General features: G+C 35.4%; 1 protein-coding gene across 1 annotated transcript in view; it reads right to left on the bottom strand.

The window, feature by feature from the left end:
• The window catches only part of PLCZ1 (phospholipase C zeta 1), a 48,416-nt gene that overhangs the window by 5,534 nt on the left and 21,585 nt on the right, over window positions 1-21,297 (bottom strand). The window contains exons 7-10 of the mRNA XM_040596610.1: window positions 19,344-19,571; window positions 16,932-17,088; window positions 15,200-15,316; window positions 2,815-2,987 (exon numbers count right to left, since the gene is read on the bottom strand). Of these exons, the coding sequence (XP_040452544.1) occupies window positions 2,815-2,987; window positions 15,200-15,316; window positions 16,932-17,088; window positions 19,344-19,571 (675 nt within the window). The remainder of the gene's footprint in view (window positions 1-2,814; window positions 2,988-15,199; window positions 15,317-16,931; window positions 17,089-19,343; window positions 19,572-21,297) is intronic.

The raw sequence follows: 21,297 nt of genomic DNA, 5'->3' as shown, positions 1-21,297 counted from the left end.
AGGGACATCTTCAACTAGATTGGGTTGCTTAGAGCCCCATCCAACCTGATCTTCAATGTTTCCATGGATGAAGCATCTACCACCTCTCTGGTCAGCCTGTTTCACCACCCTCATCATAAAAAAGCAGTAATAATCTGATATCATGCTTCAAAATATAATTTTCACATTTTAAGTTTTTATTCGATAACACCATTAAAATTATATTTGGTTATGATGAAAAATAATACTGTTGGAGAAATCAGTCTCATGATTTTTGCATTTTCTGACATGAAGCTCATGAATTCCTATTAAAGCTGTGTCTAGTGGACTAGCGCTAACACCCACAGTGATGTCAGTATTGTGTTACAGGGTATGTAGCAAACTGTCTCACCTCTGTGCCTTCTCTTTCACAGTAATACATAAAAACTATGCTTTTAGTAGGATCCCTGATGTTTTTCTCCTTAATTTAGTTAGCTATGCGGAAATTATGCCTCAGACTCCCCTGTAATCTGGCACCCAGCCTAAGAAAGGATTTATGAAAGCCACAACTTTGTCTGCTTTCTATCTATATTTCAGGACACCTAGGAGATAATAACCATCTGTTCAGTGATATGCTTTTTAGAAATCAATATATGGAATGTATCTAGAGCAATATACAACCCTGAAAATGTAGGTGAAAGATACGGCTGTTATGATCCAGATCTCAGGACTGAGCAAAAATCATTATGCTCTTACTCCCCGGTCAACCACAAAAACAAACAAACAAAAAAATCAAACCCCACAAATTCCACCTTTTGCTTAGATATTTACTGTAACACCTCGCTCCAAGAAAAGTTCTAGTCTGAAACAGCAGAACAGTCAGTGGCTTAGCAAACCTTGATGCTGTCCCCTTTCTTTCTAGAAAATAGCTACTGCCTTCACTAGAAAGCTTTGCAAGACACAAACACTGATGGACGGCCCACTTAGAACCAGGAAAGGTTCTTTGACATGCCCTAAATGTCATGACAAAAATTCAGCCACATTGGCCAAGTCTTGCTTCCCGCTCTTAACGCATTGATAGAGCCAGTGGAAGTCTGTCACAGGACAGGAAAAAGTGAGCTCTTTCCAGCACACTATAACCCAAATCCATAAATCCAATCAATTTTTAAGACCCAAAGTGAAGCAGACATACAGAGAGGGTAGTGTATAACGTGGTAGGCTCAGAAGTTTCCTTATGAGGTACCTTGAGTATTTATATTTCTGCTTCAAAGGCTATCTGCTTTTTGTTGATGGGAATTACGGCACATGAGGTTAAGAAGGACATTGAACTCAGTAAAACTGGGCCCTGTGTCATTTTGTGTTCACTTATATTCTTCTTTTCATTCATTCATTCATTCATTCATTCATTCATTCATTCATTCATTCATTCATTCACAGTCAGTCTGAGAGATTTGACCCCTAGATGTTTTATATCTTTGCCCTCTGTTAAGTAATTTCTCCATTCATCGTTAGTAACTCTTCTTTAGCAGAAACTGTTTTCCCTTTGACTCCTGCTCCTGACACTTTTTATCTTCAGCCACCACTCCTGTTTTTTCTGCTGATTCAATGAATGAGGCACTCTGTGCCCTACAGTCCCTCAGCTGGTGGGATGTCATTGCTTCTTTGTATCCTGCACTACCCAGCCTGTCTCAAGTCTATGTCCTCAGTCTAAAAAGCTGCCTTTCTCTTTTCCAACTTTTTCCAGACTCAGACATTTCCTTCCCTTTGTCAATATTTTTTCCTGTCTCCTGCATTACAGCTGGGGATTTTTCCTCATCTTAATTAATTCCAGCTTTATACAAATAAGGACTAAAATACTTGATGTATATGCATAGATGCTTGAAATCATCCAGTAATGTCTCTGCGTAATTGGTATGCTCACTGTTAGGACTCTAAAAATGTTCTTGATTAGGTACATGCATTATGTAAGTATTTTATAATTGTTATTATCTAATGTTTTATCTCCACTATTTAATTCTCTGAAAGAAACAAAATAGCAATTACATACTGATTTTATGCTTTTTAAATAACATTTATGCAAGTAGTATACTTTTTAAACAGAAATAGCACTTTTTCATTGGGAAAAGATAGTTTTCTAACTAGTGAACAATTATAAAACATCTACTTGACCTCAAAAGAAGGATTTTGCTAACCCATTATTTTTAAATGGCATGTATTTCTAATATTTTTTAAAATTAAATCAGATTTTAATTTGGGGAGGTGGACATAATTCAAAGGCTTATTGATTCATCCCTCTTTTACACTTATTTATATAATTTTAGCCTGAGAAATAGTCTTCTATGTATGTGTAGAAAGATAACGAAGCTTAAAAGAAGTATAAAGCTTGTTATCTTACCTTTAAACATTTCTATTTGTCAATTACCATTATAGCACATGTAGTATTACTAATACTTAAAGAAAATAACACCAAAAGTGCACATTCAGTTTCTAAGTTTTCAGAGTTCAGTCCCCACAACCGTAACTGACAGGTCCCTTCATCACTGTGTTTGTGACACAGTGCAAGTTGCATTTCTTTATGCAATACTGTGAAAAATCATGTACTTTTACAAACTTGCATAACTTCTGAACATCTATATCTTTTTAGCAAACAGAAGTGAATTACAGATGGGAAACCATCCAAGCAGCAGTAGATACTACATGAGAGTTTTAAAATGTTGTTAAAAACCAATATTCAACTTCTCAACAACCAGGAATGAAGTAAACATGAGGAACCAATAAGAGTTAACAATTAGGTCTCAACTACATAACATCTATTTTCACATTTTATGAGAAAAACCAACAATTAACTAAGCTTACCGTTATTGACAGAGACATTGGTTTGCTGTATCTTCCCACATTGTGTGGAGTAAATGTTGAATTGTGATTTCTCAAGAATTCTGGTTTCAGAATATAGCCACAACCACCATTGTCTAGGAATTTTCCATTTTGCAATTCCATTTGTACTCCTGGTGTCTGGAAGTTTAAGGCCACTGTAAAATTAAATAAATGTTGGGTTTAGTGATTGGAGCTGATACCATATTATAAAATAGCTGACAGTAATAGTAAAAACAAAAGTAAATGAGATTAAAATATGTGTATCTTTTAAGTCGCATGTAAGGTCCTGTTATTTCTCTTAAATTTAGCAGTATTCAATAACGAATGATTCATGCACAAAAGAAGTGCACTATTTAGGAATGCACCATGTTTTAAGGACTACCCTATAGATCTTTTTTACACTGTCATGTGTTGTGTGCTTTCCCTTTTCTTTTAAATTAGATCTCGCAGAATATGAAATGAGAGATCTTTTTTCTCCATAAGAACTAAATTCACTTATTAGTTTCTCTACAGTGGCAAGACCCTGCACGCTGAGCCTGCTGTCAAAGTTCTGATGCAGAAGGCAAGAGCATCGGATTGTAACTAACCTTGGTTATGGTGCAGAATTTGTCACAAAAGCATGTCACCCAGAAGATCAAGAAGCTTTAGTTTAGAGTTAGAATATTCAGTGCAAATACATATAAGTTTATAGAAGTAGAATTTTAAAACTCTTCTTAAATTTATGTGAGCAAGCTCTTTTCAAGCTTAATCCTCCAGTACTGGTGTTTATTGTTAGTATACACCTGACAGATTTTCCTTTCCTTGGCAGCTCAAAATATTTTTGGTTTGCTGCAGCAGCAATAATAAAATAACACACTTCTCATCAACAGGATATTGTAATTCATGAGATAAAGCCAACATTGCAATAGACTTCTTTAATGAAATTTTCCCCTGCTCTGGTACATTGGAGCTTCCTGTCACATTCAAAATAGAAAATGCACAAGTCAAATCAGTGAAGTGATAACATGACATGTGTTAAATAGGAAACGATAAAAAGTCATTTACTTAATGGCTTGGTAGGAAAAAATGAAGACTTTAAGCAGCACAACTGACTCTTCATAATAACTCAAGAAGAGGAGCTTATTACACATTTTTATCAGATAATATGAATGTATTGAATGAACATTTGGAAGAATTCAGAAATCCTTATCTCATGTGAAAATGCAAGAAATTTGGATCTGTTTCACTGAAAAAAATTTTGTTTCTTCACTGCTTTGATGATCCTTCTAAAAATATCCTGTAGTAAATGACACATAGGAACAGATCTGTAGAGTGAAGCAGCTGGTACTATGGACCTAATGTTTGCACTAAGTATGTTTTCAGTGAGGTTACTTCAGAAGAGCACTAGCCTGGTCCCTTGCCCTCAATACCAATTAGCGGCTGGAATACATCAAGTGCTCCCAGAGTGCATCCTCTATTTCCTCTGAAAGGAATCCCATCTGTGCTAGATAACATTGGTCTGCAACAGGAACCAATGTGCAGTAAGTAGGAACAATTGGGAAACTTGCCTAAAAATCACCCAAACCAACAAAAAAATACCACCACCAAAACACAACATGCACTCCTGATTTGAACGAAATGTTAATGTAGATGCAGGCATAGATTCTGTGTCAGTATGCAAAGGAACTTTAAGCTTATTTTACCTTTGACAACAGAAACTAAACTTCAGAATGTTCATATTGCCCATTGCACATCTTTGCCTTTTTTAAAGAGGGTAAGTAAACTCTTGGTATAGTTTTGCAAGTGGTTCACAAATTGGTTTTTATGACTCAACAAATCATCCAGAAACAGACCGAAACATGGTGTTATATGACCCTTGTTGTATTTTAATACATTGACTCAAGCAGTGCAATGAATGCTACAAAACTGCAACCCTGAGGCCCCTTGAAGCCCAGGTCCTGGCATGATCTACAGATACCCCAAGATCTCTCAGTCCATAGGTAATTACTAGGCCATAGTTTCAGAATATGTGTTTTAGAAAGAGTAACTGGATACAGCAAATCAGTCACAGCTTCAAACAGCAGCTTCCACATGATGAAACTAATTACGTGATTGTACGTAATGAGACTGTTGCTAAATTTGCTGAGCTTTATAGGCTACTAAGCAGGAAAATCTGATTTAACAACAGAAACAAGCAAAGGAGAATACTTCACATTTTATCTTATTAAGAAAATTACTTTTGCAACACAAGTGAAGGGCCATGTTATTATTGGTTGATATCTTCAAACATCAATACTATATTTTTACTTAATTTACTTTTACCTTAGAATAAGTTAAAAACACACTGAACAGTAGTTTTAATTTACCTACTGATTTCCCAGTATTGCAAGTTGTAACCCAATTAAGGTAAATTAATGTTAAATTTTGTATCATATTCTCTGAGATGCATACCTCTGCTACAACTGTTTGCAAGGTTCATAGCTGCCTGGGGCCTCCTAGGAGAATGCTTTATGGTGTACTGTCGATGCACAGTTTTTCTTTTTAATCAGACACAGTTATAACCCTTACACTTCTTGAGAAATGGTAAAGTTCATGAATTAAAACCTATGTTTTCCATTGTCTAGCAGTGTGGTCTTAGCAATATCTTTCTGCAAGGAAGACTGAATTTCTATCCAATGTTTCATTTTAGTTTTGCTGAATTCAAGGACAGAACTTGCCAATAACATGCTTTGTACTGTTGTTTTATGAAACAGTAGAAATTTAATGCATGTACAAGGAGAGCTTTAAACTGCTGGTTTCTTTTGGAAAGAAGCCCAGATACGTTTACTATGAAACCATCTGAACAGTACATAATTTTAACGTATGGTTTTCATGGAAAAGTATAGACACCTGAAATTTAGCACTATGTAAGTTAAACTTTCTCCTCAGTCCTTCCATTAAGCACCAAAATCTTTTTAATATTGACATCAAAATCAAAACAGCAGAGCAAAACATGGACTTAAAGGACAATAAGAAAAGGAATTCCTCAGTGTGATTCCTGCATCTGAAATGGATTTAGCCTTTCTGGAACCATGAGGCCAAATCTCCTTCAGATCAGAATATTTAACACTCAAGTCCTCTTGCAAAGTACCAATGCTGCCATGGGGCTGTTGGCCCCAGACGTAAATAACTTCATATAGCAAATGTGAGTTAGGAAATAGCCTAGCTCCAAAAGGGTGAAACAATCCATAAATGCCCAGAGGAATACAAAGGGCATATTTCATCCCTATATCACAAGCAGTTAACTGAAGTCAGTCCCACAACTCATTGCAGAACTAACCACAATCTAAGTATTCAAATACAGCACCTTCCATAAGCATGACCATTCAAGACATGAATGAGTTTTAGATTGAAAGCAAAAGCTTTTGAAAACCAAAGTGAGTATTTGGGTTCTTAGATCTCTAAATGACTATGGTTTGAAGGCAGTTGAGGAAAACTGCATGTATTTTGTCTGTGATACTGCTTCTCAATTAATGTACCTATTGGGACTTTTAAATTGTCATTATTTTTTACTCTTTGCTTCCTGGCTCTATTAGCTGTATTACAACCCTAAGGTTTAATATATTCTCTGCATTTAAAAGGAAAGATTTTAATGGATTAGTACACATTTGTCACCAATTTTCCCTAAAATGAGTTACTTAATTGTATTTTATGCCATTTAAAATCCATCTCAAAATGTCTGGATTTTATGCAAACTCCAAAAATATCATATGCAAAAAAGCACTCCGTGCCAGTGTTCCCATCTCCATGATTTACTTCACTTCATTTGAGTCTAAAGAGATATAATAAATCACACTTCCAACTCTTTCATCAGTCTTGTTGCCACCCTCTCAGCTCTTTCCAATTGTCTATATTCTTAAATGGGCCACTCACAATGAACGCAATGCATCTTCTGTGCCTTAGATATCCAAAATTTGGATTGAATTTCACACAGGCTGGGAAATACTATGAAAATAGGACCATATCTTAATGATCTGGCACATTTTATCGTCTATGACATGATCTATGTTATTAGACTTGAAGACACTGCTTTCATTCCGCATGAGCACTCCTAGCTGGGTATTGACCATCTATCCTTTCTCCTCATATGCAGGTCACACCTGCACACAATCCATCACTGCCCAAATTTACAGAAACATTTTCAGACATACTTACATGACTGGGTAGTCCACATTACTTTTTTCAAAGGGATGTAGGTCACTTTTAAAAAAAAATCACTCACAGCCTGAATAAAGGGCATGCTAACTGAGTATGAGATGACTCAAAATATGGATGAAAGAGGAGGCTATTCAGTCATCAGATTACACTGAAACCAACTAAAGACATCTGAAGGAAGGATAAACTGTAACATGATGATGAATTGTCACCTGTTACATATACCAGGAAGCAAGCATTCATTTAACAGCTCTATCACCAGGTGGTCAGAACTCATAACCAGGAAAAATGGTGGAACAAAGTGGCTCTTAAATACCTTTTCTATTCAGATCTGAGAAACCAGAAAGACTTCCAGCATAATTAAGACTCTCTGCCAAATTACAGGAGCCTCCTGGGCAGTTCTGAGCCTAAACTAATGCTGTTTTGGTCCTGTCTTGTTATGTCAAGCTGATCCCCACTGCCATCTCTGGGTGCTTGTTAGTTCAGGCTTGTGGACATACTGTCCAAGGTCAGTCTCTTAGATGTCCTCAGCATGCTCTTTGCCTTGGGCTTTGTGAGTTTTATAAAACTTTATACAGCTTTAGCCCTCTTGCCAAGCCAGTGAATAGGTAAGATCCCACCCAAATTTTATGAAAAAAGACTTATGTTTACTAGAAAGAAAAAGTAGAGAGTGATTGGTTCCCTGACAACACACAGTATACTTAACTAGTTAGTTCAAATTTTGGCTTACAAACTGTCTCTCATCTCTTTTTCTGACCAAAAAATTTTGTCAAACTGTATGGTTTTTTTTTTCTCTCCTTACCAAACAAAATGGTCTTTAGCTATTCAGACTCCTGATTTTATTAAGCTTAATTATAATTTTGGGGTTTTCTTATCACTGATGCATTTTGAAACGGATGCTCTTACTCTGCAGAAACTTAATTTATGAATGATGTACAACATGAGGTATTCTGCTGTAGTAAGAGAGAGCTGTGAGAACTGAGTAACATGCACAACTGACACATCATGCTCAGTATGTGCAGTCAGTCTGTCCCGGTTGTCTTTGGGCCAATTCAATACTGTTGCTCTAAAGACACTGTCATTAGAAATGTTAAGAATTCAGTCATTATAATGGTCATAATTGCTAACATTGTTCCTACTTAATTACAAGTAGGTCTACCAGAAAAAAAGATACTAGGTGATTGAATGTCATTCATTGTCCAAATATATCTGCAACTGGTTTTATTTAGGGATCCTCTGTTGAGGAGTTCTCTTGGGAAAAGTACCTAAAGCCTTTCTGGTAATCTATCAAATCTAAAATCTAAATTTATTTTTGTTATTTCATTAATGTATCCGTCTGAAAGTTACACTTCAGCGTAAGTCTGGGCATCTTTTGGTTATCATTTCACTTATTTCACTTCTGAAAGATACTTTTCAAAAAAAAACTTTATAATTAGTTTGCCTCGTGCTTCTTGGCAGAAGTGTGTATTTTATCAGCTTCCCCTTCCTTAGTACAAGTCTTTAACACAGGGTTTAAAACAAGGTCAGCAAGGAGTTCAGAGACAATTTTGTCCCTGCAGTTTTTTCTGCCTTTTTTTAAATATGACTAGATTTCAAATAAATTATTTAGTATTCCATTAGTTGTCTGCAGTTGTGGATTTAATGAAGACAGCTGGAAAAATTAATGAAAAAATGAAATTTCTGTGTTTCTTTTCTTTTAAGTGAAATTCCAGTATCTATTACACCAACCAAAAAAAACCTGCCTAAAAAGAAGCTGGCTCCAGAGTAGCCCAAGAGCTTTGTCATAAACCTGGCAGTTAGAGAAGTTCTTGCAAAAGAAACATGAAACCTTTATTCAAAACACCTCCCAGCCCTTGGAGCCAGTCCAAAGGAAAGGCGAATGTATTTAGGTAGCTTCATGTATCAGAGTGATATTGTCCCACCTAACTTGTAAATGTCTACACATGAGTTAGCTGCCCCACTACAGCTAGTGAGGATCTAATCAGTGAATTTTATAGGGCAAAATAACCAAAAAATGTGTTCTTACTTTAAGTATGAATTTAATCATACCCCTGGAGTCTAGAATTCTAAAGTCCCATTAGGCTAGGGACTTATGGGAGCAAAGAGTAAGAGGTGAAGCAACGCTTTTTTTGGGTTCCATAAACCATGATGAACATGTGGCTTATTACAGCTGTACATTTTTGTCCACCTACATGGCTTTGTTATTAAAAAACACATTTCTTTGTTTGGCATCTTAGTGTTATCTTTCCACAATACATTATTCAACAGTATTTAGTAAGATTCATGTCAGTTGTGCAAGACCTAGTTTTAACTTCCTAAAGATGATTTTTTGGACTGTTAAAACAATATTAGTAAGACAGTAATAATATAGGTATTAATCCCACACCTCTTCTGCAGCTGACACATGACGTTTAGTCCTGTCCTTGAAAACTCAACAAGAGGAAGTGGCCACCCAAGAGATACTTCCCTGTGCCTTCTTGTTGCATTCTTCCAGGGCACTCCTTGCCTTGGAAGCTAGTAGGAAAACTTTCCTGTCTTTCTTGTAGCACATTCTCCATGAGTCAGTTGTGGGATAAGGCCACAGCAAGCCCAAAGAAAGAATGAGCTCTAGACTGGAAAGATAGCTGTATGGAACAGACTGGGTGTGTTCTGGCCATGAGGGGTATGACATGTCAGACTTCCCCTGCTTTTGAGCAGAAGAGGTGTTTTAGTTTGGGACAAAATATGGAAATTGTTTTGGAAAGACAGCTGAAACTGTTCAATGACTGGAGACTAACAATTAGGCTTTCAGATGCAGAATGAACAAAAGAGAAATTCTGTGATGTTTCTGTCTTTTCCATGACATAGGCAGCATTTGGAGTTAAGTCATCTGCATGGTTTTAAGGATCACAATGATAGTTTAACAGTTCTCAGTATTTAACTGCAGTAACATATACTACAAAGAGTTTTGAGGTATTCTAATAACCTACTTGAACATAAAAATAAAAACATTAAAGCATGTCACTTCACAATTTTCACTAGAAATCCAAGCAATAACAATTCAAAGCTATAATGTAATGAATATTGTCAATTTGTTTCAGATGTTTAACAGTAAATTAGCTGTTGAACAAAACGTGTTACAGAAAATGCTTACTTTACACTTCTGCTGTGATAAAAAAAATTCCAGTAAAAATAACCAAGAGTAAAAATTACCATGCTGAAAACCTAATTAACACTGTAAGAAGTATTCCACCATCTTTTAAGTTTGTTTTCCCTTAAATTTAATTTAATTATTTATTACATTTCTTTACTAAATTTGACACTCCATCACATATTCTAAAATGTATAGTGTTCAGTAAGATCATCAGAGTATCTGAACTTCCCATAATCAAACATAATTGGTTAATTTAGGTAAAAAATAATCGGTCCTGTTGTCTCCAGTTTTGTTTTTTATCCAGCAAGAAAGAAAAATAAAGTTTTACAGAAAACATACAACCAAAATTTCAAAAGTAAATTAATGATCCTCTGCCATCTTTTTCTTTATGAGGCTTTCCAAAGTCAGTCTCTTTTAAGCTTTCACTCACTTTGAACACAAGCAAGGTCAGACTTGATCATTTTAAGTTGCACAGGTGAGGCATACTAAGATCTAAAAAAGCAGATTTCTTTTCCCTAGGTAGCTTCAGAGGTTTAACTTAGAACTAGTTAAAGAGCTCTTTATCACTCATCTTTTTATGTGTTTTTAAATCATATTATTGCACACAAGATTTAGCCACAAAGTTTCCAAGCTGCATTTCGATGTTGCAGGCCAAAACAAAACCTATGATAAGAAAAAAATCCATCATACACGTAGCGGAATCTTCAGAGTAGCACATAAATTTTCATGAGTGCTCCAGAAAACATATGCTCTACATAGCCTCTTCTAAAACTAAATTCTGTACCTGCCATACCATGGCTTTCTCATATAACTTATGACATGTTTTGGTCATTCCCATAGGTTCTTTTGATACATGAATAATGTTTGCTACTGCATGCAAAGGATGTATTCAAAAGGACATTTAAGTCTTTCTACTTTTATTTTTACTGAGGTCTTCTTTTGGTTTGTTTTGGGGTTTTTTTTTCTCTGTTTTTCTCAGTCAATATAATATAACTGATAGCTGTTTATGTAAATAACTATTCTGAAATTTCTTTCCCGCATAAATCTTTACATTCAATTTTATTTACTAAATAAAAAGGAGATAGGGGTATGCCAAACGAGCTCTTTCCAGTGCCACACTGCAGTTGTATGCAGGAGGCATGCTAATTTTCCCAGACTATGAAAAGTATTTTTCTCCATAAGACCTCTTTGTTCATAAAACCTATCCTGCTCTTATGAGTCTCAGTTTTCAGAGAATGAACACTGAGTGCACAGTGATATCCAAAAGTGATTTTGTGGAAACCCTGAATTTTTACTATGTATTTTAACTTGCCTTCCTCTGGAAATTAGGTTTATACAATTACGTAATTCTCTTCCTCAGCACCAACAAATATTGGGCCTGTTGGACCATTTCATCCTGCTTTCACTGAGTGCCAGGCTGCTCCAAGTTACTATGTTCCAATCAATTTAGAGAAAATTGCTGGCAAGGTACGGAAGAAAGCACTGGTTTGGGCCTTTGGAAGTGAAGGAATAACAGAACTCTCACCATTTACATAACGCGGAGGACTGACAGGGAATATTATATGTAGGTTTGAAAAAACCTAATATATTTCAGTTTCCCAGCCAGAACAGTTACAGATGTTAGAGAAACTTAAAGGTAAGTGAGAAGGGTAAGCTAGCAGGTGTGAGGAGGGTGAAGGAGCTGAGGAGGGGGAATAGGTGACATAAGAGAAACCTGAGAGTCACATGAACAGTTTTAGGAAAGTGGTAGAGGGATCTGGAGGGATTACATCTGTGCATGGGATGCAGAGTACAATGGCAGAGACACAAGGAGAGTATGTGGACTATACGGTCACAGGACAGACACAAAAATTAAAAAAAATCTTTGTTAAATCAGTGGAAGGACATCAGCAGAAGATTCACTGAGTGGAGCTTTGGGAGGTGCATTGTGAAGCACAGTTATATTTCTGCCAAACAGTTATCTAAAACAGATCAGGGAATCAAGAATAGTTCTGACATGGTTTGGAAATAATGTATGTGGAGATTTGCTATTCCCATGAGAAAAATGTTTCTGCAAATGAAGATGCAAATGATGTGACCAAGAGGGCAGATCTAACCACTTCCTGCATATTTTTAATTCTTCAAGGAAGGGGCCCAAAGCCCCCGTACAACAAACATCGTATGTTTTGTACACTAATGTTTAGAATGATTTTCAATAAAGTAGACTGAGTCAACAGTGAAAGTAGTTATTTTCAAAGACTTCAGTCTTGTTTGAGATCTAACAAACGGATACCCTTTACAGAGATCAGTGTGGAGATTTACCGGCTAGAAAGAGAACTGGTAAACTGCAGTCAGATAAGCCTGAGAAAATAATTCAATCTTAAATTTAGGACCTCTGGCCAGCACTTACTCTAAGCATGAAGCAAATTTGCTAGTTTTTAATAGCAATGAAAATAGTACATAGAGAGTGCACCATCCCAGGTAAGTAATCCACATGACATCAGGCTTAGTGGGGATCAGCCACAAGGACAGAATATAATCAAACCAATTTCAAATAGTATGGTAACAGTGAGATACTTCCAGCAATAGCCTAGCCCAATTCCAAGTATGTACTATAAATAAACATTTATAATGACGTGGACACAAACAACAAATCTAACTAGTAATTTTTCTACTCCTACTGTAGTTATAAAACTATACCTCCATACAACAGTCAGGATGAGAAGCAGAATTTGTGACAATGAGAGAATTATGGGGGGTCTGAGTAAATCTCAGTTCTTTCATGGAAGAGCCAGCAATGAGTGGCCAAATTCACACAATCTCCCTAGTCCTTGTATCCCACATTACCTCAGTGTGTGGCATTGACAGCATGGCATAGCTCAGGGTGGGGGCAGCAAATGGTAAGAAATTTAGGCTGGGGACATCCTCCACCCATTGTGGTCAGGGCCACAGGGGTAGGAACAGCAATCTCTCAGTGAAAGCTGAGACATGATGCTCCTTCCAAGTTCTGTAACATGGAGAGTAGCTGGGGGTACTTTAGAGGGTTAAACAATAGAAAATATGTATGTGGATGGTTGATTGGAAATAGCACACTGTTTAAAAAAAAAAAAAATCTGAGAAGGTAACTTGAAACAGAAGTACTTTGGGAGCTGGCAAAGGAAACAAGTGAAAAAGGAAGCCTGGAGCAAGGGTGCACATAATCTCCAGGAGCCCTACAGGCAAAATGAAATCCATGCCCATCTTTGTATGTGTGTATTGTAATACAACAAGGTGAGGCCCTACCTTTACCTCTCAAAACTTGGACCCTTCAGCAAACTGCCCTGCTCAACCCACAGTCTCCCTCAAGTGGCCTTGGTACAGAATCAGAAATAAATGCAGAATATATATGTAGATGCAAAAAAGTATTGCTCTCTACTTTACCTAAGTCTGAAGAAGGTGTAGCAGACTGATGTAGAAAAATATTCTGTAACTAAGAATCTTTTAAACCAAAGAGCAAAAGGATGAAGACAAGACTGCCTCTAAAGCCGTTAAAAAGGGGAAAGTGCTAACAGGTGAGAGGTTTTTTAAAGCCTGCTGAGTACAGAAGCCATGCTTATTTTTAAGGATTTCAAATTAAAACCTAACTTGAAATTAAGGGAAACAGAAGTTATTGTTATTTCATTGCTCAGGGAACTAATATGCTTTGTACTGGAAATTAAGATGTTAAACATAATGTTGCCTCTGTGCAGTCACTTGAAACTCCCAGCAGCTCCTAGCTGTACCTTGGTATTCTGCTGACCAAGAGCACTGAAGTGCTTCTTTGCAGTAGCAAAGATATAATCTGGGAATTTTGGGCAAAAATACTAATTGTTGCATCCACATCTCCTGCATCTGTGATATTCCAAGTCACACAAAACCATTGAAAACCTACGGAGCCTTCATATTAGGCTTCCATTGCAGTGTAAAAATTCCTAAATCACACATATCTATATTTTTCCATTGCCTCTTCTAATTCAGTGCCACAAGGCAAGCTTAGGAAAAATCAAATGCAATTGCATTCTAACAGCTCCCACCTCTAGCTAAAAAGGCAGCTGCTTCTATTCCCTTGCTTACTACAAAGTAGCTATAGTGCTAGATGTCAGTTGAAAAAGATTTAAAAATAAAAAATAAAAAAATGAAAAAAGGATACAAAGAATAAAAAAAGAATAAGAAGCTCTCATTCCCATTTTCTCTTATAAATGTGCTCTATTTCTACCTTAGCCACAGCTAACAAATATACACTGAGAATATGAAATTTAATTACAGCATGCAAAGGAATGTAATCTATTTTCATTTTCTTGAAAGGTATATTGCAAGGGGTTTGGGTTTTGTTTGTTTTGGGGGTTTTGGGGTGGGTTGTTTTATTTTTCTGGCAGTACACTGCTTAATGCATAGCACGCTTACTTTTACCTCAGAACCTAAGATAACATAGTTAACATGATAATTTCAGCCAAGACAGGCAGTAAAATATAAATTATCATTTAGAGTTTCCTTACAGACACACACAGATAAATATCTTTAATTGTTAATAAAAAAAGAGATAATATATAAAGAGAAAGAAAATTCTGTTGTGGCTGTTGAAAGTTGTTTATATATGTGCTTTTGTTACACTGTTTCATAAGATAAAATCATGCTTTGTTAAGTCTTATGGCTAGGAGCAACCCAAAATAAGGTTCAAAGCTTTAAAATGTTGTGTTGTTCCAGCTAGTGTTTTTCTTATTATCCAATAGAAAAAAACGATGGTAGCTTAAAGATACAAGTATTTAACAAAACCCAATATTTATAATTAGTTAGGGCCTAATATTAATCAATTACAAAAGTAAGTAGATGAAAATAATATTCCTCTTAGTTATTATATACTAGTATTCCTGGATTCCAGGATGAAACATTACTAGGATATGTAGGCTCTCAGAGAAGTTTAGATAACACAAAATGAAAGTGATACCACTGAGGGAAAATATGTAACTTATATAACAGAAAAAAATACTATAGGAAGGAAAAACTCTTGCATCTATGTAGTCTCTGCAAAGCCTGGAATGCAACAGTCTCTGCAAATGTACATACCCATTTGACACCCCACATTCCAGAACTCTTGAGGATTATAATTTGAAGAGTTAGTTCTTGTTCCTTTGGGGTAGATTCTTGTAATGAATCTTGAAGTATGTCCAACAAACTCTTTAGCTGAAAAATAAAATGATAAGATCTTGGTAAGAAAAACCTTGTTAATATAAAGAACCTATTTGAATAATAATAGTAATAATAGTAATAATATAAATAATATTAATAATAAATAATACTATACTATATTGACCCAGGAATATTTATTTATTTTTACAGAATTATTATATCATGCAATGTATTTCTATTTTATGACATTTTAATGCATAATAATGTTAGTTTATGGGGCACTCATGAACATGGCTAAAATCCTATTTTAAAACTTTAATATTTTGTGTATATTTGAATCTGACTTCTGCATATAGTGCAGATTTTTGTTAAAGGTCAATAACCAAGAATCATTCCGTCACGGAAATATTCTCTTTCTTCACCTCTTTGTTAAGGTAAATATGATTTTTATAATAAAGCCCACTGTGTTCTTATGGAAAATTAAAAGACACAAACCAGGAAACTGATCAAAGAGACCACTCATTCTTTAATAGTTTAGTAGGAAAAATGTTTTTTTGAGGTTTAAATAAAAATGACTGACAAAGTTCAAAACCAGCGAAGAGCACATTTTTAAAAGACACTTAATTGATTCCTTTATAATCTTCAGAAGATGTTAATTATTTGAGCTGATTTTCTTCCTCCTAGCAGTGTTCCCTCCCACAAAGACATAAAATAAAGATATAGAAAACTTCAGATTATTTCTACCTACACTACTCCTGTTTAGTAATTAAACAGAAAGCTTTACATTTCCACGACCATCACTCTGATCCTTTCCACCCTCCTGTCACCCTTCCCTCCCCCGCCCCAATAAAACTACTTTTATGTTCATTAGATTGCTAGAGGGACCAGAGAGGACTCTGACTATGGATAGCTGGCAAAAGCCTATTTGTTTTGATTCTGTTCAGCACCATTCACTAATGAACTATTGAACCATCTCCACAAAGTGGTGGATGGCAGCTGGGCTGGACCTGAATGAATGGCCCTGTGGCAGACTTCATACCTGTGGTCAGTGATCTCTGCTCTCAACACTATCTTAAGGCTGTTGGCAGACAGCTGGAGTTAAAAAAGCAGAGGCTTCACTGTATTGGCAGCACCAAATGGAGATGCTCCAAAACAGAATGAGTTTTGAATAATCCAACTTGGCTGGTATGAAAGATCTAGTCCAATGAAGCAAACTTCCCCCTAAGGGTTTTATTCATTCCATCAATGCAAATTCTCTTATCTGCAGTTATCATCAAAGCCAGGGGTACTGCATGTCCAGTGAGGAATACAGACCATACATGAGGGCGGGTGACATCTATTCCACATATTTTCAAGTATTGACTGTAACTTCTAAATTATTTGATGCAGAAAACAATGAATCAAAAAGTGTTTATATATTTTGTATACTATGTTAATATTTGTTCTTATAAAACTACATGAAATTAAAACAAAGCTGTATTTCAATTAGTTCACAAAACCAACTGAAATATAAAAATGCAGTGCAAATGCTAAGATATTTCTAAATGTCATCAAAACAACCAAACAGAATTGGACAATATGTGTTTCATAAAATTTTAACATTTCCAATGCCTAAGAGGTGAACTCAAGCAACATTGTTATTTTATCTGATTGAATCAAAAGAAATTACCTGAATATTTTACCAATTTTTGTGCTCGGAGTTCTCCAATTGAATTATTTTCATAGCAATTCTGATTAGCAAGGGAATGCTCAAAGCTCACAAACTTCTCAGATTTGGTATAAATCACAAGGTCTGACAACGGAAGGGCAACATTTGTCTCTCTCATCTAATAATCATGATATAAAATAATGAAAGAATAAAAACATCAGAATTGCAAATATTTCATTATTATTATTAGAAATTCAGAAGAAACTATCATTTTAGATGCATAAACCATGGGAAAATGTGCCACAATTAATGAATATTTGAGCAGAAGATATGACTTTTGATAGTGAAAATTGATCCAACCAGAGACAATTAAGGTTATTGTCTCTATGTTTATCATAGCAATTATAGGGTAAATGGAGACATGTTTCCAATGCTTCCTAGCACAGTATTCTGCTGGACAGCTTTATCAATTCCCTGCTTCTGAGACCAGTATGTAAATTAACATAATTTTTCATGGCTCTTAACATTACTCCTTTAAAATACTTGTCCAGCCTTATATTCCTAAATACATAAAGTACCAGAAAAGGTATACTGATAGTACTGGGGGGGGTGGGGGGGGTGGGGGTGGGTAGGAAGAAAAAAAAAAAAGAAAAGAAGAAAAAAGAGCAGAAGAATCTATACACACTGAACAACACAAAGTAGAACAAAAGGAGAGTATTTCACTGTGCCAAGTAAAGCAATCACAGGTATATCCTTCCAAGCATTGCTCTGAAGTTAGGAAAACTCCATTCTTATTTAAGATGGAAAGTTCTTTGGCCAAAGTGTTTGTTTAGACTTGTTCCATTACCAAAGGAAGCGAAAGCAAGGGCTGGTGTACACTGAAGCAACTGAAATTTTAGCAGGGTCTAATTTCTTAAACTCAGGTACTATGTAACCTCTTTATTTTACTGAGCATGAACTTGTAAACTAATCAGTGGTAGTAGCCAGCAAAGAGCTGATGGTGCTAATAATGTTTACACTCCTTTAAAAATTTTGACAGCAAATTCTCATCTGACAAAATAATAGGGATTGCCTGCTCATGGTTCTTAAGCTATGCAAAATTCAAGTGCATTAATTATTCTGGGGCTACATCCCATGAGGAACAATAGGAGTCTACTGTCACAGAACTCCTGAGTAATGCAAGTCTGTGGATGTGGAAGGCAGCGATGCAACCAAAGGCAACAGCATCACTACAGTATGTTGAGTGTGGATTCAAATGCTCTCCCACCCTTCAACAGAGCAATAGAGTGGAAACTCAGAATAAATAGTCCCACTCCAATAAAGTGAGAGCCCAGAAACCATTTTCTTTTCTGACTGTGAAAAAGGTGTATGTGGTATATGTTCTGGTCTGTAATGTGATGTTACAAATATATGTGACCCTGTTATCTGGAAATTTGGCCTCCCTTGTTCAAAGAGGAATCCATACTTCTTCAGATATTTATTTTTTTTTACTGTCTTTCTATATCAGATAGAAAGAGAAAGAAGCAAAGATCTTGACCTTAAAATCACTTAGTGAAAAGAGACACAGAGGAAGAGACTCTCAGCAAAAACACTGAACCCTAAGGAGCATTACCGGTTTACCCACATTTAGATAAATACAGCATGATATGTGGAAAATTACTGGATACTGGGGTGCTTCCTGCCTGCTTAAAAAACTTGAACAAAGCAGCTTGAACCCTGATGGAGCAATAGATTTCCATGGCAGATAATTATTACTTGATTAAAAAAATAAGTTCGATTTGACTACCAAAAAGAAGATTACATCCAGTTTTTACATTCCATTTCAGAAATAGTATTTAATGTTAAGTCTACATGACAAATATAAAAATGTCTTTCCCATTGTAAGTATTTAAAGCTGTTTTAGCACGACAAGAACTCTACACCTAATTTCATGCATAAATCCAGAATCAAAGAAAACAGAGGAACAGGAACTCTTTTTAAAATCTCCAAAATAGACTGGTGAACTGACGGAAGAGATCGTTAGCTCTGTCCTCCATCATCAGGAACTGCTATGAATGTTCTCCATGCATAACTCCAGGAGAGCTTGAGACCAACAAAACTGTTGGGCAACTTTGTTATTTGATATATTGTGGTATTGAACACCTGGGACAAGTAAAAGACTTGAAAGTGAAAAATGTGCATGATGTTTAGGATGGGAGCATAGGGAAGGGTTGTTTTTTTGTTTGATACTAAAATATGTTCCAGTTTGGAGTGTCTTGTAAGAATCAGGAAAACTCTGAAACTTTGAGCTAAAACATACTATTGCAAAAAAACATCGCTCTAAGCAATTTTAAAGCCTACCTTTTAAATTTAGTCTCTATTTAAAGATAATCCTTATTTTTTAAAAAAAAGCTGGCATACATCTATGTGTTTTCTAAGTTCGACAAAAGTTACCTTTGCCTTTTTTCGAGGTGGGGATGAATGTCTACGTCCACTTTTTCTTTTTAAGGAATCACTCTGTGGGTAAAGAGGGTATTTTTCATCGGTCTCATCTTCATTGAATGTATTTTCACATTCGGAAATTTCCCCTGTCTCACCATGACTGTCAAGATTTCTCCTGATTATACCTTCCTCAATTGTTCCAACTTTTTTATTTTTTATCAGAATTTTTAATTTTAATTCCTGTAGAAAAGAGGTTAAACAGTAGTAATTAGAATTATGTATGGATTGTTCCTAGGTTTTCCTATCTAAGTAGTGTTTAACCCACATTCAAAGCTGTTTATTAACTGCAATGAAGTGAGGTAGCACAATGAAGATAGATATTGGTGAGGCAGAAGTCAAAGCAAATTAAACAAACAGACTCTGGGGACCAAAGTACACAAAAGAATATAGATATCTAATCCCATGATACGAAAAAAGGCTCTCCACCACACAGATACACAGGTGCTGAAACTGCGAGCAAGATTAAGGTAGGAAGTTAATTACATGTTAGAGCTGATGGCCAGTTAAGACAAAGGATGTATGGGGTTTTTGCTGTGCATGAATTCATTTTTATATATAGACTTATACACATGTATCTGATATTAATTTTATTTTTTTTTTTAGCCATTATTACAGCTGCTGGAAATTTGTTCCCCTATTTGATTAACACATTTGTGCACATCTGTCTAGTGTACCGACTTTTGTTGTTATGTCACTATACAGTGGATCCTCATCCCGATCTTACCTGGTCAGGAAAACTAAGAGTTTGGTAATTTGTTCCCTAAGCAGTTTCTTTATTTTTAAAGGGACATGTTTCAACTTACATAATACAGAATGTAGGGAGAAAAAATCATTAAATTTTATAATTTCTAATAATATGGGTTTCATGTATGCAACTGAATCCTATGAGTATAAATTTCCTTAGATTTATGAAATAATATTCACAGTACAACACCTGTTATGTAACAGTCATTCATCTCTACTATATACAGCAAATGCCAGTGAGTAACAGGAGTTAGGTTCCTGGATAAAGTGATCTACAAAAATATTCCTTAAATTTCATATGCACTAGTTTAAAGGAAGGCTATACTGCTGGGAAGTTTACAGAAACAAGGAACAAATACATACACATTAAATAAAACAGAACTGAAATATTGTATTTTAAGGTATCCATTAAGTAAATATGAAAAGTGTGGATGATAGAAACATATATATATCAAACCAAAACTTTATAACAGAAACCGCAGCCGTAGGCAAAGAAATAAGACACTCCATTTATTTACATTGCAATCTCCATTGCTGATAATCCCCTTATCGCTTCAGATCTTGTATTAGTAGTTTGTCAGTATGTCAGTGGAATAAGATATTTTATGCTTAATATCTATCAATGCCATGCTAGTGTAAGATTTGATTAGTGTCTCTGCAGTGGTGATTCAGAATAAGGATGCCCTTTAACATTTCCTTCATTTCTTATTGAGGCACTCATTTTTTTTCTGTGATATTTTTAGAAGAGCTTTATATGAGTAATGCTACTTATATTTTTAAAGACCTCTGAATTTTCTTCTGCATCTTTATATTTCCCAATATCTAAAAGCAATTCTAGCCACTTTTGGTCTTGTATTTTGTTATTCATAGGCAAGATTTAATTCTATAAAATAAATGTTTAAAAAAAATAAAATAAAATCTGGTATAGAAGGGAAGGAAAACCTTTCTATGGATATATTACTGCCTCCTATATGTAAAATTGCTTTAAGTAAAAAAAAGATCATATGCTGTGGCATCATGTAAAAATGGGCCATGATGTTTTAAATCAGTTACTAAAATTCTGTTTATGAACTGTTAACAAAGATGTAAATACCCTGAGGTAGGAAAAACTATTTTTTCTGTTATAAATGACATTTTAAAAGCACAGCTTTCTTTTCAAAAG

This window comes from Falco naumanni, chromosome 5, assembly GCF_017639655.2.
Source record: "Falco naumanni isolate bFalNau1 chromosome 5, bFalNau1.pat, whole genome shotgun sequence".
In the NCBI taxonomy this organism is placed as follows: Eukaryota; Metazoa; Chordata; class Aves; order Falconiformes; family Falconidae; genus Falco; species Falco naumanni.
Note: the sequence above shows the minus strand (reverse complement) of the source record. Positions and strands in the feature narration are given on the sequence as shown.